The following is a 27,448-nucleotide window of genomic DNA, read 5'->3' on the forward strand; positions in this document are numbered from 1 at the left end:
CACCGTAAAAACATGGATAAAACAAAGGTGGTGGACACACAGAGCCCATAAGCGTGTCACCCGCGCATTCCAAGCAACTCTCTACTCACCTGTACTGATTGACCTGAGAACCAAATGCAAAGGAGCCCACTTTGCCGTGGCTGGGGATGGCGTTCACGCTGGACTGCTGCAGGATGCCGTCGCGGTCCCGCTGCACCTGACCCACGGTGCTGGGCTGACCGCGGTACACCCTCTGCTGGCGGTCGGACTCCTCCTCCTCGGCCGGCGGCAGAGTGTCGTGAGCGTCAGCGTACAGCTGTGGGATAAACACGCGGTTTCAAAATCATCACCTCAGCGCATTATCTGATGGGTCTGCCTAATTGCAGACAAAACGATAAAATTGTAATAATTAATTAGCAATCAACACAAATTATCTGCCTCTTTTACGAGCCACTAAACCAACAGAGGAAGTTATTAACATGCAGAGCATTCACTTTGCCAGCGATCTGCTTATGTGCGAATTTTATTGCTAAACACACCGCAAGAGAATGCAAATGCGTCTCACCTGGGCGATGTCCTCTTGCAGAAGCACCTGCTTGGGCTGTCCGCGGGACGTGATCACTGGATTGGGTGCCACTTTCAGTTCTGGCGGTGGTGGGATGGCCTGGATCTGGGCCGGGGCCGAGTGACCCGCGATCACGGACGGCACAGACGTGAAGCGGATCTTCTGCGGCTGCACCTGCTGGATCTGGGGCACTCTGGTCACCTGCGGCTGCACAGGAGGATTAGCAAGGCTCCCTGTGGGGCCCTCGGGGGATTCACTTACTTGCTGCTGCTGTCTAGGGGCGGAGGTCGATGGGGCCGCAGCGTCTGCGGCGTCACAGCCCACATTCCGTGGCCAGTCGCACGTCTGCAGCTCGTGGCTGTACATGAGGCCACCAGTGCAGCTCTCCAGGAGGGCGCTGCCGAACACGCACACATAGTACTGCGTGCAGTCGGTGGGATGAGGATAGTAGCCGAACTCCTCCGGACAGTCGAAGTCCGCGGTGGCCGTGGAGCTGCTCTGCTTGGGATTCACCCCAAAGGCGCGTGCTGTGGGTCCTGAAGATCGCGCCGTCTGGCGCTGTGCGAGCGCTGAATCTGGGAAAGGGAGAAGAAAGGGTGAGTCTTTGCGCAATTGCACGAGAGCTAGACAAGAATTTGATTTACTCTAACGACTCAGACACGAAAAGTGTAACTGGCTGTATTGCAAAATCACATAATCCGCGCGCGCGCGATGGCTTTACAAGAACCAGATTCAGGCCGAGAGTGAGTGTGAGAGAGAGAGAGAGAGCAGAGACCAGGAAATGGATCTTGCCTCTGTGCCTCTGGGGCGATTATTGTAAATTCACCCGCCAATATTTTTGCCATCCCGCATGTGTCTTGCACGCTGACGGTATTTGGTGCACAGAATCACGATTCGCATTACTTGTGTCGCGCGCAGGTACTTTACGACACCTCGTGAAAGATGAGACGATTTGACGGGATGAAGAAATGCTTCAGCGCTTTCGTCATTGCCATTGTCTATGGCAGATGCACACTGTGCAGACTTTCATCCATGGCTGGACATGTGTGTCACGGCTGCTGGTGTTTACTATTGTCTTGGGCGCTATTTTTAGACCTCATCTCTCCTGACCCGGTCGCCAATTCTCACCTCAAATGCCTAATCAAACATCTCTCTCTCTCTCTCTGCCTCTAATCTATGTGGTCAAATTCCCTGCGCAAGGATAAATGCCGTGCAGCAAATTGATTTCATCAGCATGTTCTCGATCTCCGTGCAGAGAGACATCTTCAAGGGCTATGCAGATCAGTGCTGAGATTGTGTGAGACAATGCGGACAGAAACAATACCGCATTATTCAGCTGATCATCTCTGCCACCCAGATAAAACCCTATAAATCTCCCGCCAGAGATGCATCTCATTGGAATTTCCTCAACACTCACGCCAAACGACCTCATTTGTCGGCCGGGAAGGAGGCTCTCAGCCACCTGCAGATCGGCATTAGCATAATCCCAGAAGCCGGCCAGAGAGAGAGACTGAGTCCTCAATAAACTAATCTGCGCGCGATGCCCTCGGGCGCACGGTGGATTGTCAATTGAAAGGCAATTCATACAAATTGCATGGCAGACAGTGCGCGGTGTTTGATGCCTCAAAGGGCGGCGGCGCCCCAAAAAAGGACAAAATGATTTGCATAGCGCGCGGATTTTTGCATTGAAAGGAAAATCTGTGCGCATTGAAAAGTCAGTGTTGGGTGAATGGAAATCAGAGTGTCCACTCGCCCACCAATCTTTTCGAATTCAATTGTGTTAAATTGTTTGCCATTTTTGCACTCTGATTAATTATACAATACCGAGAACTGCGCGCACACACGGTTGTGCGGGGAAAAAGGCCCTCATGAGGTGCAATTAAGTAGACTAATTTCATGAAATTTATATAGCCACACACCATTCATTAAATTATTTGCAAAGATATATTCATAATGTTATGAGAGTCCATGTGAAAACCAGATTATTAATTGCCGCATGTATCATTGGCAGTTTGTGAGCGGGGCGCGAAGGGTTTTTTATGCAACACAGCTGAGCGCAATTAATCGGAAAGAAATTCAAAGTGCCAATATTTGACTGCACAATCGTCTTTCACTCCACACACACTTTGCGTGGGATGATTTATTGGGAAATGCTGAATAGCATGTTTGGCAATGAGCCCTGTAAAAAAAAGGACTTGTGATTTCTTTAATATCTCTTTTGCTCCAGATTCTCTCACACGCAAACCGCACTCAGTCAATTTGCTGCCCCTTTTTTGGGATGGACATTTTCATTGAGTCGCCTCATTGAGCGTGACGGAATTTTTCATGTCTTAGGCCACATTGCAAAACGAGAAGCTTTTCAGCATGATGGCAAGAGATAGAACAAGTCAATTAATGTCTTTAACACCTTCCGAAGAGGTGTTCGGAGAAAAAGAGAGATAAATTTGCACTATGAGTTGCTCTGCAATAAAAATAAAACCCTGTTATGATCAATGGAACTATGTAGCGTCAATTAACCTCCTCTTTCATCATCACGTGAACGCGTTGGCAAGTGTGAAATTTATGACCCTCGTGTGCATTACTTCTGGCCAAATATTTGCATGGAAAAACATTGCGGATTCTCCATGGCAAATAGACGATCTATTTGACTTTCTCATCACTCCAAAGTTCACGGCAGCACATCGCGAGTCAGCGCTTATCGATGAAGTGTCGGTTATTCTGCCTCTTCAATCTTTCACTTTTCCCAAAGAAAGTCACGACAGATTACAGCTGTGTCGTGACGAAGAATAATTACGAATGGCTAATTGCATTCCATGTGACAAGATCAAGAGTGTGTGTCTTTCTGACGAGAAAGAGTGAGAGAGAGAGAGAGAGACGAGCTAAATGGCAAGGAAAATATTTGAAGATGCCACAGATCGGTGCACAGCAGGAAAAAGAGAGGAGAAGCGAGAAAAAAGAGTCAAAACATCATTTGCATACAAGTCACATAGATGCCCATAAATCTCCGCTGCAGCTTGCAAAAGAGATCTCATGAGGCTGTGATAGAGGTGAAAAGGCTGAGAGAATTTCGTAGAGAGGAAAAATCGGTGAAGGCCGCGCACAAATGTGGCGGTTTTTCGTGAAATTCAGTCGCGATGTGACATTTTCGCCACAAAAACACTTTCCATTGCATTGAATGGCTTTTCAAATTCTAGGATCGCGCGCCACAGCACGATTCTCGAGACTGTGTCGCCCACCAAAGTCAGATGAAGTCATTTCGACCATCTATCTTCGTGTGGCGAGGAAATATAGGAGTTGCCATAGACCACCGAATAACCATAAATATTCCATGCGATAGTTCACTGAACTGCAGAGAATTTCCTTCCAACCCCGAAGCATTAAATTGAGGAATATTCAGCGGAGGTTCAGTGACTCCGCGAAATGGATACTTGTCATCTGTGGGCAATCCGACGCAATTTGCATGAATCTCATGCCATCCCACGTTGCGGGGCGGGCAATTTACGGCACGAGGAAGAGGCGCGCAGAATGAGAAATGCTCGCTCTTCTTGTGACAATAAAGGAGCTCAGCAAATTGCCTGGATTTGCGCGCTTGAGGATCATTAGCGTGCACAGCTACCATAAAGTCTGTGGGAGTTGGTTTTTACGGCGCCGCAGCTCCAAAAAGTCATGGGAACGATGATGGTTCCTGACTATCAATGAACTGCGCGGGCCTGAGAGAACTTTCCAAGAAGGTGGAGCTGAAATCTCTCACGCTTTGGGACAGCAATTAGCGATTGTCTCAGCCCGAGAGATATTGATAATTACATGCGTGCCTTTGACTATTGAATTGTCTCTAATTTGCATCTGCACGACGCCGAGCAGATTGTCGCAAAGTCTTCTCCTTGCGGAGCACTTCTCATCCTGGAATTTTTTCCTTAAAGGATGCACGCTTGTGATAAATAGAGATGAAGCAATGCAGGTTCAGTTGTTAGGCAAACGCTGGCTGTGCTGGCTCACAATGGCGAGATCCACTCGTCAAATGCTCACGAGATGATGGGTGAATGGCGCAGCATTTGCTCAGGAATCCTCCACCTCTGGATGCCGCAATAAATCACCTTGTGAGCGATATCGAGTGCACTGAAAAGTAATGGGTGCAAGCAGAGTATCTGGAGAGACATCGCTGATGACCTTTGGGGAGCGTGTTTCATGAATTGCCAGATCTCGCGCGCACTGTGTTTGTTTTTGCCATGGCGCACAACAAAGGAAACAGAAGCGAAACATCTTCAATTACGCGCGCTCTGAATGAAAGTCATGATTGGAGCAGGTTTCCCATTGTGCGCCAAACGAGCTCATATGCCACGGCGAGTCTCTCCTTCACCTGGTCTTCTCGCGCGCTTTTTTACCGCGCGCGCATCTGTTTTCGGGACGCGAAGGTGTGTGGCTCACGATGGCAGAAATCTTAGATAAGCGCGCCAATGCCGAATGGCGCGCGGGCGCAGGTGAATGAGAACCGCGCTCGAAATTGGCTCATTTGTCACATCAATTGCCGCACGGCGCATCCATTGAGGAAATCCGATGACGAAGTGCACCAGGATTCATGCATTTGGGCTGACTTTTTGATAAATGTTCGCTCATATGACAACACAATGCTGTTGCTACCTTTTTGCGCAACTCCCAAGAGCCATGTCTGGCTTTTGTGCCCCGGCATATTTCTCATTCGTCGCAATTTGTGCTCACTCAAATTTTCCAATACCAAATCGTGAAATTATTCCGCAAATTCTTCTCGACTCTCGCGCAGCAATTGCACAAATGTCTCAATGATATGTCTCCTTGGTCGCCTCTCTCTCTCAACTCCCTTCAATTGATCGCGTTCCAATTTTTTTTCACCTCGGCTGTTATTGTTTGGGCTGTTGCGGAAATTCTATTGCCGTCTTTTCACTCCCTCAGCACGGTCACGAGGTGGATTTTGCATATGATTTCAAAAGAGGCCCCTTTTGTTGCCCGGTTCGTCGTCTAATGCTTGCGCGCGCGCGTTGAAGTCTTTTGGCCCATTTTGCGCCATCGAGGGACTCCTTCATGGCAATCAGACAATCAAGTGGCGCACAAAAAGCCACCGAGAAGACCATAAATGTGGCCAGAAAAGTGGCTCAAATTGCACATGTTTAATTAGAACTCAACCATATTTGGCCGGAGTCAATTTGTAACAAGCGTTCTGTTGCAACAGCGCGCGCACTTTTTCTTCCCTCCGCGGAGCTTCTGAGACCCCAGCGCCGCCCATCAGGGTCACATTTTGGGGCCGCGCGCGCGGTGGCTAAAGAGATGCCATCAGTCAAAAAGTCCACTCTTTGGGAGGTTGGCAAGTGAGGGAGAAAAAAGTGGGCAATAAAGGCGCCAATTGGAATGTGTGTGCATATTGAAAACAAAGAGAGTGAAATTGAAAGTAAACACTTCAATCGATATTACAATCAAATTCTTGGCCATTTTTGCGCAATTCACAATTGTTTCGCGCGCGCGGGAAAAACGACGCGAGAGAGGAGAGAAACCCACCGGATAAGGTCGTTCATTTACTTTTCGGACGCTGAATTTCCTGTGAATGAAGCAGTTTTTTTATTTCTTTCTTTCACTTCAATCACTACACTTCAAACAAGCCACCTTTTTCCACTTTGGCTGCCTGACTTTTTTTCATTCTCTCCGCCATCAAATACCATTAATATGGATTTGGTACGTTGCCAGCGACGCAGTCGACTGTGAATTTGATTCCCAATTTTTGTGGATTTTTCGTCTATACGAAGTCAAGTGTGGCAATTGCACAAGAGTGACCAAAGTTGAATGAGTGAGAGAGCAGAAAAAAAGCAAGATTCAATTGCACAACAAGTTTGTTTCACTTTCAGCTTGAGAAAAGGAAAGGATTTCTCGCGATGGATAAGATTCTTGTGCACCTTTTATTGTTTCATTGTCGGTTGAAGTGAATGCCAAATCGACAGGATGAAGTGTACTTAATTTGTGACCCCCGGTGACCCTTCCCCATTGATATTTAAGCGAGCCCATCCTCCCTCCGCAACAATAAATCTCTCTTCTCATGGGTTCGCCGCAGAGTTCAGAATTCCAGCCATTTTTAACGCCGGCGCGTGAAAACAAATGGAAAACAATAAATGCAGAGAGAGAGAGATTGCTCAAGACGCTGAAAGTGGGCTGAGAGGGTGGATGAGGAAGAGAGTATTTAAATTGAAGACAGGCCGAAAAAATAGAAAATCACTTTCGCCTTCGTGGGTGGAAATCGCAATTCACCTTCTCGGTGAAGTAACACGGGCAAAAATTGGCACATGATTTGAATCAGCTGACAAAGACTGTCTCTGACGGTGCTGTTATGCCAAGAGGGTGCTCATTTAGCCATCCGGAGGCTTCTTAGAGCGAGATTGATACTTGCGATTGGACGAATTGAGGCTTGTGTGGATAAAATCGAGTGATTTGCCATAAATAGACTTTCAGCATTGTCATGATCAAGTGGGATTAATGAGTACTTTTTTCTCCCCGCAAACACAAGAGCTTTGCAATCCGCGAATGACGAGCCTCTTTCGCGGTGTTGATCAACAGATGTAAATGACAATGCGACGGACGTAAAAATGCACGGTGAGAGTGGGATCATGAGAACGTGCTCTGAATGCCCGAATGTCTCAATGGTCAGTGCAAGATGGAAAAATTTCTCAGTGATTAATACAAATGTGTTGCAACTTTGTACGCATTGGCCAACAATGACAATCGGCCGATCGCCAGGTTGATTGAGACAAAATCGGTGCGGGCTTTCAAACGAAATATCAATAATATTAATAGGCCAAATCATCACCTCGCGCGCAAATTGATGATTACATGATGGGTGCGCGACGGGCGACGTCACTTGATTGGGGCTTGAAGCCGAAAAGGCCCCTCCTCGGGATCTCTTTGACAACACACACAAGTTGTGCTGTCTCATGCAATTTATCTCGTGTCAAAATTCCAACATTCTGTTGATAAATAGGAGAATCGTGAGCCTTGACTTGTGCCACACATTTTTTCTTCTGCCCATCAAAGCCACACGATGAGAGTGAAAATTCCGATCTTGAGCTGCTCAAGGAGAATTTTCCCCTCTCGCGATCAAGGCAAAATCTAAACTCGTGAAAGAAAAATGGTGTGAATCTTCTCATGTGTTTTCTCACGTGGCGGCGGGAAAAAAAAGTAAATCACGCCTGCCGCCTCCGGGTCCATGTGAATTGGTTGCAACAGATATGAGATGATACTTTCAAATGCCATCTTCCATTTCTGCAGATGGTCGCATGAAATATTGCCGTGTGCAATTTATCTGTGTCGCACCAAGCTTTTGGCAGAGCAAATCCACACCTTGGCGGCAGTGAGAGTGTGAGAAAAAATTGATACTGCGCGCAGAAATGATTTGTTGCTGAACGAGTTCTGCACAATTGTTGAGTTGAGATCAATATTGCACAATCCAGGCGTATATTTAGGCCAATAAAACTCCACAATCATCGGCTTTGTCAATTGAATCTCACTCTCTGTTGGCTTGTTGGGGGGTAAAAGGGCTCCAAAGCCAGCCTTTCTCCCATGATTGAGTCATTTTCCATCACTCGCCAGCCAAATAAATATATTTCCAGATGTCTCACATATATAGGCTTTTATCTTGCAAATGCATCGAGTGGAAAACCCACGGCAAATGCACACTTTTGCGAAAGATCTTGTGGAGGACCTTGAAGTGTGCGCGGAATTTGCACCACCCACTTTCCAGCACGATCTCTAGCGCTCTGAGCGGCATTAATGGGACAGTCGGAGACACAGGAGATTCAGCTGAGATTTACAGCACTGAGACACAATTGCTCTATCACGAGTGCATGCGGAATTGCAAATGGTGCGTGGGATTTGGATTTGGGGCGACTCACTAAGGCTTTTACGATGCGTGGCCAATAAATACATTGTGCTGCACATCAGCAATATTGTTGTAAAGTCTCCTGAAGATGTGGCTTTATTGGCGGCTGCAACATGTAAATCACTCCAAAAGTCCACTGACTTTTGCATCTTTCACCGTCGAACGGTGATTTATCGAGACACTTTCAAAATCGGGTTCGTCGTCTGGATGGCTGAAGTCTTTTGTATGCGCAAGTCTATCAGTATTGGTTGCGAGGTGCTTCTAAATTGCAAATTTTCTTGCAAATTAATACCTTCTGCGTCATTAAGACCGTCATTAGGCGACCGCGTGAACAGAAATTTATTCTCTCACGCATCTCTGGTCATTACAATTGAAGCGTGAGATCCCAGGAGGATTCCCAATCTGTGTGTGTGGCTTTGCTCAAGAGCATCAGCATTCCGCAATTGGAAGTATGGCATTTTGGCGTGCACGGCGAATCCAGTGCGAAAAAGACTCTGCAAGATGATCTCTTCGCCATGTCTCTTCACTGTCCAATTAGACGGCCTGCGATGGAATTTATGCTGATTGTCCAATTTATGGCACTGCGCGAAAACTCACGGTGAATTCGAAATGTGCTAGAAGTTGCAGCCGAAGCTCCTGGAATTTATGTCTTTCACTCTCAAATCCACCACGACGAGTTCTCTCTGGTGCGGAGCAAATCAGCTGGACGGAAATCATACATTATCAGTCCCTCAGAGCGCTTATCGAATTCACCATGCCTCATACATATGTATTTCGAGTGGAGAGAGTGAGCCCAGCGAAGAAAAAAAAACCTTAATTGATATTACGTGGAGTGCTATTGCACAATTTGCTCTCCTCCCCGTGTTTATATTTAATACTTAATTCTATGCTTCGGCACCGTAAGCAAATTTGCTCGAAAAATTGCTCTCAAGTGGAGGCAACGCTCACCGAGGCATGGAATTAAGTGGGTGGGCCCCATTCGGGAAATCTCTCAATTGGCCAAAACGGTCCAACTTCCGCCCCAGGGGAAAAGTTGCAAATCATACATCTTATTTTCGCTAATGAGTCCAGCATTAGGCGTCGTCTTGCATCTCTGGAGATCTTATCTCCGTCGCCGCACTTCTTTGTGCGCCGCAGAAGCTCTGCAGACTTCAATCTCCTCAAGATTAGGAAGCTTCCCTCAAGGAGAATTTAGAATATCTGCAGATAAGAGCTTCTGTTTCAAGAAACTGAAGCATTTTTGAACATAATTTCCTTAGAAAAATCGATTTTATTGCTTTTTAGGTTATGTGATTGACTTAGAATAGATTCTGATGATTGAAAAACACTGAAGATCATCAAATTTGTGTTTAAGCTGAGAATATTTGTCTTTTTCTTGACAGATTTGAGTATTTGTGCTTGAAGAAACTACATATTGGTTGAGATGAAGCTTGAAAGTCAATCATAACCTCAAAAAAAATCACTTTTTTGCGGTTTGTGCTTAAAAATGACAAATTAAGCTTCATTATTTGGTATAAACATAGAGATATTCACTATATTAACTCATTTTCAGATTTGAAGGCTTTAAAAGAGTTCAAATTAGTCCAAGAAGCTGAATTCATAACCTCACAATTTGATCAGAATGATTCTAAGCCTTTTTCCGAAAGCAAAACTAGGAAATTAAGACAGAAATTTGTTATTTGGAAGAATTAGATCAGTTTTTACAATCTAAAATCTGAGCATTGGAGGAGCTTAAAACCCCCTTGAAACGGAAAAGCGATGAGAAACAGCTGAAGGAGTCTGAGAAACGATGGAATCACTGTGATATCACATCCCAGGCGCAGAGATAATCTGTGGCATCGCGAAATGTATGCCATGTAGAATGCATCGCAACAATGCGCTTGTCTCCCTCTCCTGAGCTTTCGGTTCCACACCATTTGACTTTCACTTTCTAGTAGGAAGGAACTTGAAATGCACACCAAATGTATAACACTGGAGCACTCTTGTCCAAGGCATTTTCCCCAGCTAAATGTGGACTACACACACTGGCTGGCCAAGGAGACATACATTTTTCGCCAATGCGCGCTTCTGCGCGATGACGCAACGATGCGGCCAAGGTGTGCGGAAAAGCATGTTCGCCATGTCCAGATCATGATTTGCTATCAATGTAAATTATTGGTCTAACATCGAAAGTGAAGTGGTTTGCTTGCTGGTGAGAGTGGTGGAATTTTTATGAGTGCGCGCGGCCCCAAAACAATTTAATGTGGCGTGTAAGAGAGGAATTTCCACCTTAAAAAAAAGAAAGACAGAAAGAAAGAAACCTTCTCCGGCGCACAGCTGGAAAAGTAATCTATAAATTTACACCAATTTCGGGTGGCACTTTGGCGGCTTCCTACAACTCCTCTTGTGGGGTAGACAAAAGGTGATTTCTTCAATTACCACATGGTGATTTTTATGCTTTGATACACCCAATATATTTTCATCTCAAATTGCCTGCAATTTACATGAAAATGGCTGGCTTTTTTCAGACAACCAAGATAAGCTTGAAAACAGGTGGAACTGCGCTGTGCGGAGGAAAAGTTTCACCTCCGTTCGCGGAGCGGAGATTAATTGAAAAGTGATAGAGAGTGAAAAAGTGTGAAAAATTCGTATTGAACTTTCAAGGTGAAGCATCTCTCTTGCATCTTATTGCCTGCCATTGTGAATGGTCGATCGCATTGAATTTCAAATGAGCATTTCGGCATGGAAATGCTCTCTTGGCTCGGCACGGAAGATTGTGGCGAACGAGGGTCATTGAGAGTGAGAGGATCGTGCAGATGGAAATAAAAGCGCTACAAAATTGATAAGTTATGATTTTCTCCATCTTCTAATTAGTCACATGATTAATGAGTGTCTCTGGGTGGGTTTTTGCCCAGATGGAGAAGGCGAGCGCGCATTAGGCAAGTCTCGCGCGCGGTGGCGCTATTTTTTCGCGAGTGCAGAGAGCCTGAATATGGGTGCGTTTTGAGACAGGTATATTGCGGCCCAAGTTAATTAAATGTTCATTTAATATGTAACAGTGCACCACACAATTCATGCTCGGCCTAAATTCACTTTCACCCAAAGAGAGCCCACGAGACCACAAGTGTCCGGTGTCTTGGCACTGCAAGTGGTGGAAGAAAGAGGAGTTTAGCGTGCGTTGGGGAGACCACAAGAGAATTCAGTCCATCGAGAGTGAATTGCAGGCCAAAAACAGCCATATGAGTGGCTCAGTGATACAAATACCTGTCCGTGGTCTGATATATTAGCATAATATGAGAAAAAGGAACGAATCAGTAATATTTACACACCTTATTGAAAAATTGCATTGCGCAACAGCGCCCGAAATCCACATGGCGTTTGCTGCATGTCGCTGTCGTGTGTCCTGACTCCTAACAGCCGTGGCAAAAATGCGCGCGCTCTCCCCGCTCGAGAATTTATTGCATAATTTATGTAACAAATAAGTCATTCTTCGCTCGAAATCACATCGATTGTGCCTCATTGTTCGCCAGGGCTCTCAATGAAAGTGAATTTGCTCCACATTTTTCATCGCTTTCCACACCAGACAAAAGAAAGCCAGAGAGCGCGTGGTAGACAAGAATTCCAACTATGAGTCGCAACGGTCAATTTGGAGTTTTGCTGGTGTCTTTTTTTTTTCTTAGCACTCACACTCTCACTCCCTTGCGAGAGTTGATGAATTATTCAGCAAAGAAATGGTGTGGATAAAAAGTTGGGGCCGAGATTTTGAGGGTTGGGTGATCGTGATGGCCACGATCACAATAAATCACTCTCGCGTTCGTGTTATTTTTATGAGTGAGATATGAGTAATATAGATTGGAAATTGGCGGGAAATTTCTCTTTCCGCCGCTCAGCGTTTCATTTTGCCGCCAGAATGGCTGATTGGGAAACAGCTGAGCCGCGCGAGTGCTTAAAGATAAACCTCAAATGCAGCTGAACATTAAGTATGAATGATAAATTGGTGTGATTGTGCGGAAAAGCGCACTGAGACACATAAAATAAGCCATAACTCCGTCACAATTGGTGTGATTTAGAGAGGCTTCGCTGGATGTTGGAGGCGTGGTAAGAAGCGTCCTGAACTTCAAGTCAAGCGAATTGGCTGCGCGGCTGATGGGAATTTGAGCATTTTCCCATCAGAGAGATGCCGTGACGTGAGAAACAGCCTCAACATGCACGCAGGCGAGATGATCTCTTTATTTCGGACCTGAGAGACCCGTCTCCATGTCATTGGCCAGCAGTGCAACGAAAGCAGAAAAGAAGAGCCGCGCTCTGATGATTGTCAGGTGTATAGGATGAGGTTGATCTCTTTTTCTCACTTCGTGCATTTTTCTCTAATTATTCCCCGAGTCGAGAGAGTGTGTTGAGCAAAATTGATCTACTTTCCCTGTGCAAGTAAAAGTCTCAACAATGTGTGATTTTTTTTCGGGAAATTCAAACAAGAAATATTAATTGATCTCGCGGTATTTATCGACATGTGAAGATGCTTCACTTTTACCATCTTTCTCCGCCATGGGCTGCCCAGTGGGAAGGAACTTGCGCAGCATGGAGAACCGCAGAGGAATTTTATGTGACTTTGTGTGTGTATTTTCTCATAGGCACAGATTGCATAATGGATTCTTGCGACGCACTATATCTTTCGGTACACATTTAATAGTCTTCCGACTGCCTCCTGATTGACTGATGAGATTTTCCAGCTCCATTGCATAAATTCTCCGCTGCAAGCTCAGTGTGACTTTTGCCACAAAGGCCTTTGCATGTCGCCTGGCATTTTGTTCAATTAAGTGTCCATCCGCGTGTCTATTAGTGCCACGGAATGGATATCACGGCTGGAAGGATCGCTGTTCGATTGACGAGCAATGTTGGGTGGATTGTTAACATTTCGCACTTTACATCATTTCTCAGCAAAAGCTCAGCTTTTGCCTTCTTTCGTGGAAATTTAAGTCAATTACATCTTCCCGCAATACCAATAAATTTGACTGTTGTTTTCTCAGTACAGAAATTGAGGAAATATCTGAGAAATTCCCTCGACAAGCCATCACAGCGATATGAAAGTTCAATTTCCCAGTGCAATTTCAGCACTTGCAACCTCTCGACATTTTCTGATTAAATCCTGAAGTCTTCACACCTCGCGGGTGAGAGATTGATCTAACCCTGGAAATTGCCCTTTTATTGGACAACACCATAAATTGGCAATCATTTGCACCTCGCCAGCGATTCACCAGCGACTCGCGATGGACATTAACGGCCGCCGTTTAAGTGCTCTCAAATTCATGCTCAGCGCGATTGAGGATTCCAGAGAAATTGCACAACTCATCGCGTTTGACCAAGTGTGGCTTTTTTTCTCCTCTGCAGATGATGAATGCGGACGAGGGGCCCCCGGCAAAGGTCACCACCCGGAGCCTGTATTAGTAAGCCATCAATCAATGTGCGCTCAGTGTCCGTGTACCTGCTAATTTGCAGTGCACATTGTTGGTGTCATTTTTTCCCTTTGATTTCTTGGTCTCTTTGAAAATGCACAACACGCGCGCACGACGGCATAATCCATATGGATGATGGAGGAGAAAAAAAAAAGTTGGTTCAGAGAACTCTTACTTTCGCATTAAAACTCTCGTTTAATGTGTGACACACTTACTGTGTGCTGGGCAAGTTTCTTCACAGGCTGCGGCAATTGAAGTGTGCTTTGTTGATCGAAATCGATCAACTGGCTTATTTGCGCCTCAATTATGTGTGAGAAAGCTGATTATATTAACCTTGCCACGACTTAATTTCCCTATCAACCAAAATTGCACAACCCTTCAAATTGCCTCTCTCTCCCCTCCAAAATGACGCCACTTCCACTGCGCCAATCGCGCGCGATCCTTATCAGCAATCACTCGATCATGTGTTGCAAAATGTATAGCAAATCACACGCCAAGTGCAGTGCGAAAAATTATTTATTGCCCCAACGAGGGGAATTTTCAATTAAATCCGCTCATTGTGAGTTATTAACCAATAAACCGCACTCGGGAATAAATAACGAGCTTTGGCAGATTCCCCGGCGATTGTGGCACATCTAATTGACGGTGATATGTCTAGATGAACTGGTCTTGTATGTCAATGACTCTCTTCTCCCGCAGTGTCTCGCGATGTTAATCATAATCTTGCGATCTCTGCTCGCGCGCGCCGCGGAGTATTTTCGGCAGTTCGCTCATCTCTTGCGGGCGCGCTCAAGCAGCTCTTGAGGTCAGAAGGTGACACTCTTTCAAATCTGCAAACGACTGGTAATTGAATTTCTTCAAGCAACCTTCACAGGCAATTTCCATAAATTTACACACAGTCTTTGCCACGATCCAGCAATTTATGTTTGCTTTTGCAAAGTGCGTCCCAATTGAGTGATAATTCTCACCAAAAGTTCAATGTGACTTTTATTTGAGACTTTTTTGCTTCACCCGGGCAGAAGAAGCTTCGGTGGCCTGATATTTGCTGATCGGTCAGTGTTTTGCGATTGCTTGTAAAAATGTTTCACAGCTAAACGATTGCAATAAATTTTATTGAAGAACGGGGAGAATGAACTTTGCGCGTGCAAAATCAGCCAAGGGAGGGATTCATTAATATACTCTTAAGGTGTGACATCATGGCTGTAAACTAAGATGCAAATCACACACTAATTTTAGCAAAAGTTTAGATTGATCTGAGAGCACTTTGGGTTGATTTTTTTATGAGCGCAACTATAAAGAATAATTGGTGTGCAATAAAAAGGCTTTTAGGAATTGAGTTAGAATGACTCACACAAGTGGGCGGGGCTTGTGAGTGGGCGGGGCGAACAAATGGACGTGGTATTTGAATTGCCAGGTCAAGAATCAATCTGATCTTTTCAGATCACGAATTAATCAGCAAAAATCTCTTGAAAGACCTGCCTTTGGTCGAGCCTCAAATGGGGTTTTCATTATAATTGAACTGTGAGGTGAATTTCTGAGTAGTTCAATCTGTAGGTAAATTAGATGGTAAGTGAAGCTTGAGGTGAATTTATTTAATCCTTAAAACACAAATGAGAGACTCGTGTAAACAGATTTCTTTGCAAATTCAGCAGAAAAATAAATGTATATTTGCCAATAAAGTGATCATTAATGAGAATGCGAAAGAAGAAGAAAAATGTATGATAATTAAGTGCATAAATTTTGCAATGCGATCCGCAGAGTGAAAATTTCTCTGTTTGACCATCCTCGGGTTGTTTTTCATGAAAAATTTCGTATATACATCCGGCTAAATGAGGCAGACACTGTTCAGTTGGTGGTGTTAACAAACGTGAAAGTTATAAAATAGTTGTGGAGTTTAATAACTCTTAATTTCACAATTGGATTTCAGGCGATGTGCACACAAGTGTGAGTGGCGAAGAAGTCGATCAGAACCGACTTCTTTTCGCGATGCCACTCGCGATGCTTTTGCCCTCATGAGGCAGCATTTGAGGCACTTTTCATTGGCGACCGCGAGATGGGGAATAATTTTCACTCTTTTCACTTTCACAACTCATAATAAGATTGTAACTTTCATGTCACATAACTTTTTGCCTTATCATTAAATATAATCGCTCTATGAGTGTCGCTCAATTCAATTGAATATGCACAGCGTCTGCCAGAAGATTCTATCGGCCGCGTGTGTGTACAAAAGGTGTCACTTTAATTTATCACCCACGGGGCACAAAAAGCGGGCCCATTTGAAATCATTACAATCCGCATTACATCATCCCAGAGGGAGAATTCCCTCGGACAAATTGCCATTACATGGCGGAGTGTGCAAAAAAAAGGTATAAAATTATATATCTATTTTTCGCTTTTCATCACTCACGCGGGAGAATTGAGAGAAGCAGCAGCAAAAAAAGCACTTTCTTCGCGCGGTGAAGAAGTCAGCGGAGCATTGATGTGATGAAATCCAATCCCTCGATTAAATGTATAAAACTAATAGAGTAAAGTGTATGTATTTAAATTATTTTTTCTCTCCTCTCTCGCCAAACAGTCAAAGCAGCCCAGCATTTTTATGTTGTTCTATTTATCAATTTAATTGCACATTTCACATAACGCGAAGCAGCGGAAAAAATCCAAACATTTCTGCGATCGCGCGCGCGCGCGAGAGGCAAAAAGCGCTGTGTTATGTTCCATTAACACCCACGATTGAATTGTGATTGATTTATGAAATTCACTGGTGGGATTTTTTCCCTCCTTTGTTGTGGAGCCGAAAGAATGTCTTCAGCAGAAAGTCCAGAAGCTCTCCCGCGAAGAGCACAACTGGAGGTGGCAAAAAGAGTGTCCAAAATTGGAGGCGCGCCATAAGATTGTTGTGGGTGAAGAATAAATACAGGAAATTGGCAGTTATTCACGGCCATGGAAAGGCAGATGATAAAAAACCTGTACAATTCCTCATCCATTCTCCATGGAAATCCAATAAATTTGCATTGAAAACCCCCGAAGGCACTCGTATTAATTAAATATTGATCCAGTGATGCCAAGTGTGCTGTATTTACTTTTCTCACTTCACTCTCACCATCCGTTTGATGCCCAGAGTTGAGGGGAAAATTTATCGGTATTTTCCTGCAGATACCATCAAAATGGGATTTATGCGGAGGAGAGAATTGTAATTTCCATTGTTCTTCTGGTCATTCACAGATAAATGAGAGAGATTTTCCTGTCGAGAGACTTGTAAATTGCACGGGGTCAATTCGCTTAATGGTTGAGCTCACACTCACTGAGCGCCCTCTAGCGATGACCCGATGAAAGCCATCAGACACACCAATCATTTACTTTGGGATTTATTGCAAATCCATTTCCATCTCCTCGGGGCATCGCATTTCCCAGAAGTCTCACGGCGCATTATTATCAATAAATTCACAATATTAATGAATTACCACGAATCCACACTCGGGAAACATTCTTCTCCCGCGCGGCAAACAGACAGCTTGTCTGCGTTTTTATGTAAATTATCCCAAATTAAACTGCAATACATCTCACGACGAGCAACCTTCTTCGCCCCAGTCGCGATGCCAAACAATATATCATGAGTTCCAGACAAAAAACCACGTCATCCCGGACTAATCTGAGAAATCTCCAACTCTGTGGCGCACAATGGCAATTAATTACCCATTGGAAAGGTGTTTCCAGAGCCACACGATGCAAAAAGGGCTTTCGTGAGACAGAAATGCGCGGACATTTTCTTCGGCCTCGCGTGAATTGGCGCGGGAAAGACAAAACCACCCGAACTTGCCCAATATTATATGTTTGGTGAGCAAAAAATTACATAATTTTGCGACTGAGGTTTGTCAATAAATTGATCGAATATGCAAATGAGGCGAGAAAGAGTTTTTTCCATGCGCTCACATTGCATTTGTGAGGCCTTTCTTGAGCTGCACACAATAAAATTGCTCTCTGTGGAATCTCATTAGGGGATTTTCATGGCAAATCCATGAGAATTGTGCTCTTAAAATAATATTTTTGGCGTTAAGTTGTGACTTTGCATGATTGTATAAGCGGACTTTTGTAAGTTTATCCACTTGACGCCTCTTTAAGACACTCCGTGCGAGATTAATTTTTCACCTTAATTGGGTTGGGCAAGAGAGTATCGCTGCGAAGTGCAGCACTATTAATTAATTGACTGTCTCGGATCCTTCATTGTTGATAAGATGCATCGCACATGAGAATGATTAATGTCAGGCATTCTATGGTGTGTTTCACGTGTGCCATGTGAAGAGGTGATTTCAACGTGAAATTGATTGCAGACGCGACAAATTACGGGGCTTAAGTGCACCTTTTCACTGCCTCATTTATTAATGGACGCGCCAGCGCCTTAACAGCTCATTTCCACCGCCAAACAATTTTGTCCCATAAGTCGAAAATCGGAGTGAAATTTAATATGTTCAATTGGTCAATTCGACCACTTAAAATTTATGGCATTTTCATGGCGGGCGCGCAAGAAGTAGGGCGTTGAGAGTGGCCACAAAAAAGTCGGATTTATCGACAGTGCGGTGTCTGGGTCAAGACACACTCGAGCTGGGGAGAAAGACGTCCTCCAGAGCATGTTAATTGAATGCACGGGCCGTGGAGAATCGAGAGTGAATCGATGGCGATAGGGCGACAATAAATATCGCGACAATTTCTTTTGATCATCCACGAGAATTGCATAAAGAGACAGACGTATTGACATTCAAGAGTGGACTCTTTTGGTCCACTCCAGCCATCTGGCAACTCTGGGCTGATGATGAGAGTGATTGGGAGGATGATCAGCAATTGCTGAATTGAGATTGCGCAAGCGAAGCGAAGGTTGAACTCTTTGCACAGCGCGCTTTGCCAGATACTTGAGGAGTTGTGTGCAGAAATTCAATCAAAAGCTCTCGAAGCTCTGCTGCAATTTTCCTAGAATCCACTGACCAGACTCATCGTCAAAGCCTCCATGAGAGATGTTACATAAAAAAAAAGAAGTGGACTCTTCTCTATGGCCAAGAAGAAAAAACTCCTCCTCCTCACGTTCAGCAGTCGCTCAAAGGCTGACGTTTTAATAACTTATGATCCATGCTATTTTACCTTTTGTACATAAATTCATATGTAATTACAACAAATTTTCCACGAGACAGACTGTAAGTTTCCGTTCCGGGTTTGACATAATTCCCTCGGCGGCGGCGGAGGAGGAGGAGGGGCAGTGAAATGGTACTAAGTGGAAAAAAAGTGAGCAACATAGTCTTATGTCACTCATCATCAACTGCGTCGCGGGTAACCTTTAGAATCTCTGTCACAGTTTACATATCATGCCATTTAATTGTCGGAGAAATTGAGCGTTGAGAGTTGACGGAATTCCATCAACAATTGTGACAAATTATTTTTTAATTGTGCCACCAGGGAATGTCACAATTAAACTGTGAAATTGTACATTGTTGTGTGCGGAATTTTTCAGCTATGCGGCGGCGTTATGCAATGCTGAGAGGGAGAAAGAATATGAAATTATGACAATTTTCCTTCCTCTCAAGTCAAGAAAGAAAACAGAGGCAAAAAGACTCTATCTGGCCAAGTCGGATTATATTATTCAACAGTTTGATCTCTTTAGTTGATTTGCGTGAAATTTTCCTCCTGCTTTTCAGCCATTTCACTTTTCCCTGGGCACTCTTGACAAAACCCGTTCTCTCTCGCGCACTCCAGTCACTTTCCACGGTAATTTTTCACCCCTCTCGATGAGTGCTGACCGGAGAAATTGTCCGGCGCGACGTCTAATTAAAAGTGGGCAGCCCATTTGACATGCTTATGAGCAATAAATCGTAGAAAAATTGCCATTTCATAACATCAACAAAACTGCAATCTTATTACATTGTAAATACCCTCGGCGCACACGTTTAATTTTATCCGCGGCGCGCGAGGTGCACAAAAAATCCGACAGGTGATTGCGGAATTCGTATAATGCACAATAAGAGAAGTTGTAAGAAAAGAAACAACGGCCACAGAGCAACGAGGTGGAATTTCTTCGGCGGACAAATAGGCAAAAAGCGACCAAGACACACCATTTAACGGCTCATTATGCTAAAATCTGTGCAAAATTTCATAACTTACATAAGTCCCCCACTCCTCGAACGGCGGATCATTGAATTGCGCGGGGCGCCGCAAGTGGGGGAGGCGGAGTCCTTGGGGCGCGAGTCCCTTGGATTGTCTCCGGCGATTGTCTTTCCGCCTCTCTGGGCCATTGTTGGCCCACGAAAAATCGTAATTTCCGCGCACTTTTCCCACCCAAAAAGGTTCGCGCGTCCCGTGCAGAAAATGGCCGGACAGGTGAAAATCCACATCATTAATTAGTGCTAATTTATTAGCTAATCCAAAGAGGTCAATTTCGTTTTCATTCACTTCACACATGCGTCTCCGGTGCGGTTAACGGCAGAGACTAAAACATTTGATTAGATCCCCATTAATAAGCACAACATGAATGAAGAGGAAACAGTGTGGCGCATAAAATGCCAGCGCACAGCGAAGTCTTGGAGTGTTGAATGTTCAGAGCATTGAAGAGCGGCTTTGTGAATCAAGAGGAGGATAATATGCCGCATATTCCTGCAAGGATCATTAAGAAATCTTCAAAAGACTCAGTTTGGAAGCCGTCTAGTTCACGAAATCATGTGATATTGCTGATTTAAAGTCAAAATCGTCTAGAAAGCTATCTTAGTAGCCATTTTCCAAGTCCTAACGACTATTTTTGAGGTTATGACCGACTTTAACGCAATTTGCAGTGTTTCTTTCCATCAATTGTGCAGAATAGCCATGTTTATCTCATGAAAATGCTTTATTCTGCCAATATTTGGCAATTTCTTCAACTCAAGCATAAGAATTGATGTGCCAAAATGCGAATTAATTCGTTACATAACCTAGAAAATTTGTTTTTTTTATGGATTCTACGTAAGAATCGAAAGGAATCCAAAGAATCAGGACAATTTATCAGTAAAAGAAGCAATTAGAGAAGGAATATTTCAAGTTTTTCAACATTTCCACTTCCTATAATACTTCCACTGAGCTGTACACCACTTCTGACTATACTATCTCCCCCTTGTTATGAAGAAGAAGTTTTCTGATTCTCAAAAGCTTCATTTCAGTCAGCTTTGTAGCAGAAATTAGAGTGTTAAAATCAGTTTACCTTCTCGTATTGATCTCTGGACTTTTGCACTTGTTGCATCATAGCTTGCACGCGCCTGTTGGCGATTCTTGCACTCTGGCGCTCACACCAATGAGGCCATTAACTCGAAAATTGTTAAATTGCACAAATCCCAAAGTTGCGTACACTCTCATTTTCAATTCCCTCGCCGTACAGTTGTTTCTCTATCGGCCCTCATTGTGCCGCTGGTGGAATTTTTTTCACCTCAAGACACACCAAATTGTAAATCACAATTAACCTTCACGCTTTATTTGCACGCAACGGCGCTCTTTTCGTTGAATGGGAAAATCCAGGGGGAAAATGAGCGCCAAGTGTCGTCTGTGTTGGATTTGAGATTTCCTTAAGCACATGACATGGATTTGCTCCACTTAGTTCTGGCATTTGTGCGCTCTCTGGTCAGTCTTAAAGGTTTCCAGTGTCTTGCACAGTGTCTTGTCCTGCTGACATTTGAACGCTGTGAGAGCATGTGCAAGAATTCCGCGATGGTTTTAAAAGCCAAACAATATAATCTCTTGTACGCAGGCGGTAAAAAGAGGTTCACCTCTTGTGGCAATTATGTTACAATTAAATTCACTCTCTGTGTGTGCAATTTGGGGGCACCTCGTGAAAACCACGTGCAATTTGAAAGGGTAAATCGAGCACAAAATCAATTACAGCAGAAGTGTTGGGAATTTCAAGCTTATCGTCGATCGCGCGATATTCAATAAAATGATGGACGAAGACTCTTTCTGCCTTTGTTCGTCCGTTAAACCCATTTCAATAATGATTTCGATATGGCGATATGGAAATTGAAAATGAAAGTTTTATCTTGCAGATATTTAACCTGGAAAACTTCTCCAGCCACTGATCTTCATGTAATCTCGAGCAGCTGAACTCGCGGGCGCTTTTTTTTCTCAGCTCCTCAACGGGGCGGATTTGCGCGAATTGATTGGGAATTGGTTGGCTTTTTTTGGTCTTGGCGACGCTCTTGCATAAGGTTTCCGTATGAACTCACATGTGAGAGATTTTAATCAAGGCTGGGGCAAGAGAGTTTATTTAATATTGGTATCGAAAAATCGTAGCGTGAAAAAAGTGGTTTTGTATTCCGGATTCCAGAAATTTTTAGACCACGCCATTAAAATGGGTTCTTTTTGGTGGTGTTTTGTTGCGGAGGGACTTTTCCTTGTTGATCCGCCAAAATGCCAAGGTTCTCGCGCTCTCGCGAGGAGATCTTTTTTTATTGGACAACTTAATATCAATTATTCTCTCCTCATTCTGCGCGATTTTCCTCAATGTGACTCGCGCACGCAATTTGCATTTGATCTTTAAGTCTCTCGCAAGTGCTCTGGTTTATTTCTGTGTGTTTTTTTTCTCTCTCGGCCACCGAGTTGGGCCACTGAGGTGGCCATCCAAGGCGAGGAGAGAAATATTGGGTATGGAAAAAAAGGCCACAAGACAAATTCATAATCGCGCGCTCTAACGGCGCGCAAAAGGGAGCCAAACAAGGCGCATGCAAGAGGTTTTTGTGGTGAAACAACATGGAAATTTGCATGAGGAAATTCCTCTTGGGCACGCGAATAAATCGTGAAATTTCCTTTGCACGGAGCCGACCTTTTGTGCCCGTGGAGTTCACCTCCATGTTATGTGATTCTGATCGAGAAATGGTCTTTTCCAGTGCAATTCTGGGTGTGACCTTCTCACACACTCTGTCGTATTAATTGTGAGCATTGTGAAATAGTGCTGAGCGCTGCAGAATTGCAAGAAAATATGCCATATAGAGTTGCTGAGACGTTAGATGATGAGTGAGGAGAAATCTCTCTGCCTTAGTTTTCTCCGCCAGACGCGCGCTAATCCTTAGATTTATGGCGATTTTTATTCCTTGGCATATTAAGTGATATGTTTATTTTTCGATAATAGCTTCACACGAGGAGATCACAGTTTCCCGGGCGCTCTGAAGAATCTCGGCTTGAAGGTGAACAGCCGACATTCTCAGCAGATTAATTATGGTGTCTATCACCGAAATTAATCCATTTATTCATGAGGAAACTCGAGCATTTTCCCACCGCGCACGAATACACAAAATTATCTCGCATCTACACAAGAACAGCTCTCTCGACAGTTCATGCCTGAAGCTGAAAATGAATATGAGGAGAGATAAGTTGTCTTGAAGGGAATGGAGACCGCGTGACAAGCACAACAAGCGCAAGTCTATGACGCACGAGTGCAGAAAAGTACATTTTGACGGAATTCCATAGCTTTTGCCGAGCGCACATCGATGACCTAATCTACCCTTGGCATTTTCACTTAAGGGAATTATTTGACACGCTCAAATTCCAATTGAAGAGGCGCGCAGTGTTTGCCCACGAAGCGCCTCTTCAATTGGATTACACCGTTTGGATTTCGAAAAATTACACGTTTGTGATTCCGCGATGAGCCGAAAAAACGTGGAGTGGCACGCCAGTGATTAATAGAATTGATGCTTTATTAATAAAACCCGATGTCCGTGAAATGTTTGCCGCACTTCAATCATCCATTATGATAAGTTGCGTGACATTCATCGTCAATCTTCCACCCGAAAATCGACTCATCTCCATTAATTAGCCATTCACGCGACTTTAGCGACTGTTGGGCAAAATCTCGCGGTTTTCATGAGCGAATATCGCGCGTTGGCGATGCTTTGGCGACCGGTGAGAGTGTCGGATTCCCCCAGTGACCCGCTTCTTGGGATGCGCGCGCGCTGTCTAAACTGGAAAATCTGCCTGACAATTTCGCTCAAAAATCCCATGTATTATTTATTAGAAATTGTCAAATGGCATTATTTATGGCGCTCTGCACCACATGTTTCTTCGAATGAGGTGAAAAGTCTTCCACAAAATACATTTAATTGCCTCATTATGTAAATATATTGCGATCTGTATGGAGAAAACTCTTCGAGAGAGTCGCGCACTCTCTCGAAAAGTAATGCACTCAGACACACAATTGAAATGAAAAACCATCGCCACACAATTTTCCCGCCTCTTTTCCACTCCGTGGAAACTCCACAAATGCAACAATACTCGGTGTGTTGGCAAAGACATGCATTGGAGCATATGCAAATTTGGTCGCTATACGTGTAAATTATGTGCGAGGCTGCAATTTATAAAATAAAATAATTAAGGTGCAATTTATGTTGATACTATATGTGTGCACAGGAGTGGGAGAGACACACATGGAGAGCTCGAGATAGAACCGACAAAATGTTGCATAATGAGAAGTGCCTTTGCAGGAGGACTCAAAAGCGCGGCTGGGTGGAAAAAAGAGGCAGCATAATTAAATGGAATTTCTGTCAAATCACGTATCAGGGCGACAAAGCAGCGCTTTTGTTACATTTTTTCCCTGCAATTTTGCCTGCCTTACATCAATATTCGTGACTGCAATTGAGATCGCGGACAATCTCAGTTGTATCATTAGAGACACTCTTTTTTTTCCTCCTGAACCCACAGAGATTTATGCGCGTTGACTTTTCGCGATGTCGCGCAATGCCCAGTAAAAATCACGACATTCTACGTGATCCATCGGGGAAATTGACGTTAGGCGAGTGAGAGAGAGTTGAAAGGAGTTTTCCTGCTTTTCTGCATATCATTGTTCGCTAGGTGTGAACCAGTATTGAAATTCACTGCATTTGCATGCATTTTCAGCACTCCTTAGACTTCACAGGGTATTTCAATGGTCTTTTTAGCTGGATTGATTCGATTTCTCGTTGATTTGAATTCAAATTTGACAATTGAAGATGACATTGACATTTACTTTCCTGTCAATGTCACAATTCCATAAGAAAATTGACCACCTTTCCATCGCGTGTTGTCTTAAACACTGCAGACGATCAATGTGTAAATTCTTTCACTGCCATCGATCAGGATCTCTGCGTTGCATTCCAACCCACGACAAGGAATGCGCGCAATCGGACAAAAAAGTCCGAAGCAATTAAGCTTGATTGAGGATTGAGTGCGAGCGACAGAAGGTGAAACAATGCAAGAATTGCATTCTCTGACGTGTCAAAATACCAATGGTGGGTCTCAAATTAGTTTGGAGCACATTATGGACCCAAGAGAGCAAAAAGAGCCTGCGCGGCTGTGGCAATAGAGACTCGCGCGCGGTGTATAATTTTCCATGATATTTCTCTCTCGATGGCCTTCGAGGTCTCCAATATAAACAATTCGATCTATTTTAAATGTCTGTCTCTCCACTCTACCTTCTTTTTTTCTCTCTACTCGCGCGCACATGAAGTGTTCACATAAAATTGTAACAAGCAAGTTCTCTATTGGGTGTGGTCTCAATCTCTTGGCGTTCTTTTGAATGTCATTTCATTTATTGTGGGCACTTTTGTGAAACAAACACATGCTCTGCCATCAACTTCCATTACAAATATAATTATTTATTGCCAAGACAGGGCGGGAGTGGGGCGCCGGATCGGTGGCAGTGATGGCTTGTCCTTTTGGCGTGCTGAGTGCGGATCTGAGAGGCGCGCATTTGGCGCCTATATAAGAACAAAAAGCTTAATTGGCTGCGATGGAGCGCGTGAATATTTGGTGAACGCAATTCAGGCCTCAATCGCGAGAGTGGAAAATGCCACATGTGAAGTGCTGATGGAGCTCGACAGCTCCCTGAGAGGGAGGTGAAACGGATCAGGAACCAGAACCACTCCCTGGCCACCGTCTTTGCCAATCGAGCTGGCGTTGTTGATGAAAGCAAAAAAGAGCGACTACCACTGTGACCTTGCCATCGATTACGATTTCTCGATTTTCATTTATGTTATTCAATTGGTAAATTGATCAGAGACACGCCAAGTCAAAAGTGTCTCTCTCTTTGGTGGCCCAAAGACGTGCGAGATGGCCTGGATGGCCACTGGCGAAACACAGTGTCTCATTAGTGAAAAATTTTGTACCCAACATCAAAATGACAAACTCAAGGCTCCTCAATTAACTTCCATCTAATAAGTGTTGCACAATTGGCAATAAAATTACAATTGCACGGACCTTCTTAAAATTCTCTCTCTCTCTCTCTCTGTCTTTGCGAAACACACTGAGGAAAATGGCTTGTGTGAAAAATCAATTAATTGCAACATTCTGGGTGTAATTTTGTCTCGAAAAGTCACTCCTCAAGTCCAATTTGCTTCGATCGTCCGTGCAATTTCACCCATTCCATCGAGACCAAATGCAAATGCAGCTGTGCAAGATTGCCAAGATCGGATGAAAGTGTGCAATTCGATCGCAAGATATTTTCACTTTTACAGTAAAAGCCGCCCACAATTTTTCTCACATTCGCGACATGCGAAGTGATCCAAATGTGTCCTCATTGTTTTCCATCGCGGAATTTATGTCTCACATTTCTGCATCGGAAGAGAAGTGATTGCCGCAAATCACTGGAGTGGAAGGTGTTTATGGGCTTGAGTTGAAGGAAGGGAAAAAGGGCGAAAGTGCGGTTTCACAGCTAATTTCTTAAAACATTTCATGAAAATTCACACACACAATTTTTTGATTGCAATTGAATTCTCAATTGCGCGCGTTTCTCCCCATGAATAAAGCTAATTTGAAAAAATTTAAAAATGGGATCATCGTCGAATTGAACACAATTTTTACATACTTTGCGGTTTTCTGACTCATTATTATTATTATTATTATTTGGCGTGAAAACCCAAAATCTCTCTTCCCGGAACCAATACTGGTTAACCTTCGAAAGTGCAGCGAAGCGCAACAATCTGGATGTAGATTTTGGCAATTCAGTGACCATTTCCATGACATTATTTATGACAGTTCTTATCTGTCAATGTCAGGTGATTTAAATTTAAATCCAGACAAGGTTGCTGTACCGTTTCAGAAGCACGAGAGCTGAGAATTCACGTTTCTTTTCGTTATATTGGCAATAAAAGAGCAATCTCGCGGCGGATGAGCAGAATCAAAACATTGTGGAAGATCGAAATCGACTCCTCTGGACATGAAAGCGCGAATGAAAGCGTCTATGGAGGATGAATGAAAGTGCAATTGGTCGATCACGGTCATGATGGCAGGCCAGATGATTATCGGCCGACTCAGCGAGACAGAGATTCATCCACATCTCAATGAGGTGTACATTTAATAGGCAACTTGTGGTCATCAAACAAGTCATTTTCTACAACTCGCTTATTCACCATCTGCAGAATTTGCTGGGCGAAGACAAACGCCGTGTGTGCATTTTATGGACTGTGTTTGCTCAGTGCAAAAAGCGACTCACATTTGGTGCTGTTGTTGAAAGTATGTATTTTGGTGTTTGAGAGAGGCGGGGAAATGATAGAAGATCGCATTAAATTGCTCATGTGCAGCAATTTTCCTTTCAACTCTGGCATGCCGAGGAGTGGG

At 44.0% G+C, this 27,448-nt stretch overlaps 1 protein-coding gene across 1 annotated transcript in view; it reads right to left on the bottom strand.

The window, feature by feature from the left end:
• Nucleotides 1-27,448, bottom strand: part of LOC132262525 (mucin-2) — a 39,234-nt gene that overhangs the window by 10,178 nt on the left and 1,608 nt on the right. Inside the window, exons 2-4 of the mRNA XM_059761804.1 lie at nucleotides 806-1,119; nucleotides 545-751; nucleotides 90-295 (exon numbers count right to left, since the gene is read on the bottom strand). Coding sequence (XP_059617787.1) covers nucleotides 90-295; nucleotides 545-751; nucleotides 806-1,119 — 727 coding nt within the window. The remainder of the gene's footprint in view (nucleotides 1-89; nucleotides 296-544; nucleotides 752-805; nucleotides 1,120-27,448) is intronic.

Source organism: Phlebotomus argentipes, unplaced genomic scaffold, assembly GCF_947086385.1.
Source record: "Phlebotomus argentipes unplaced genomic scaffold, Phlebotomus argentipes genome assembly contig_15, whole genome shotgun sequence".
Classification (NCBI taxonomy): Eukaryota; Metazoa; Arthropoda; class Insecta; order Diptera; family Psychodidae; genus Phlebotomus; species Phlebotomus argentipes.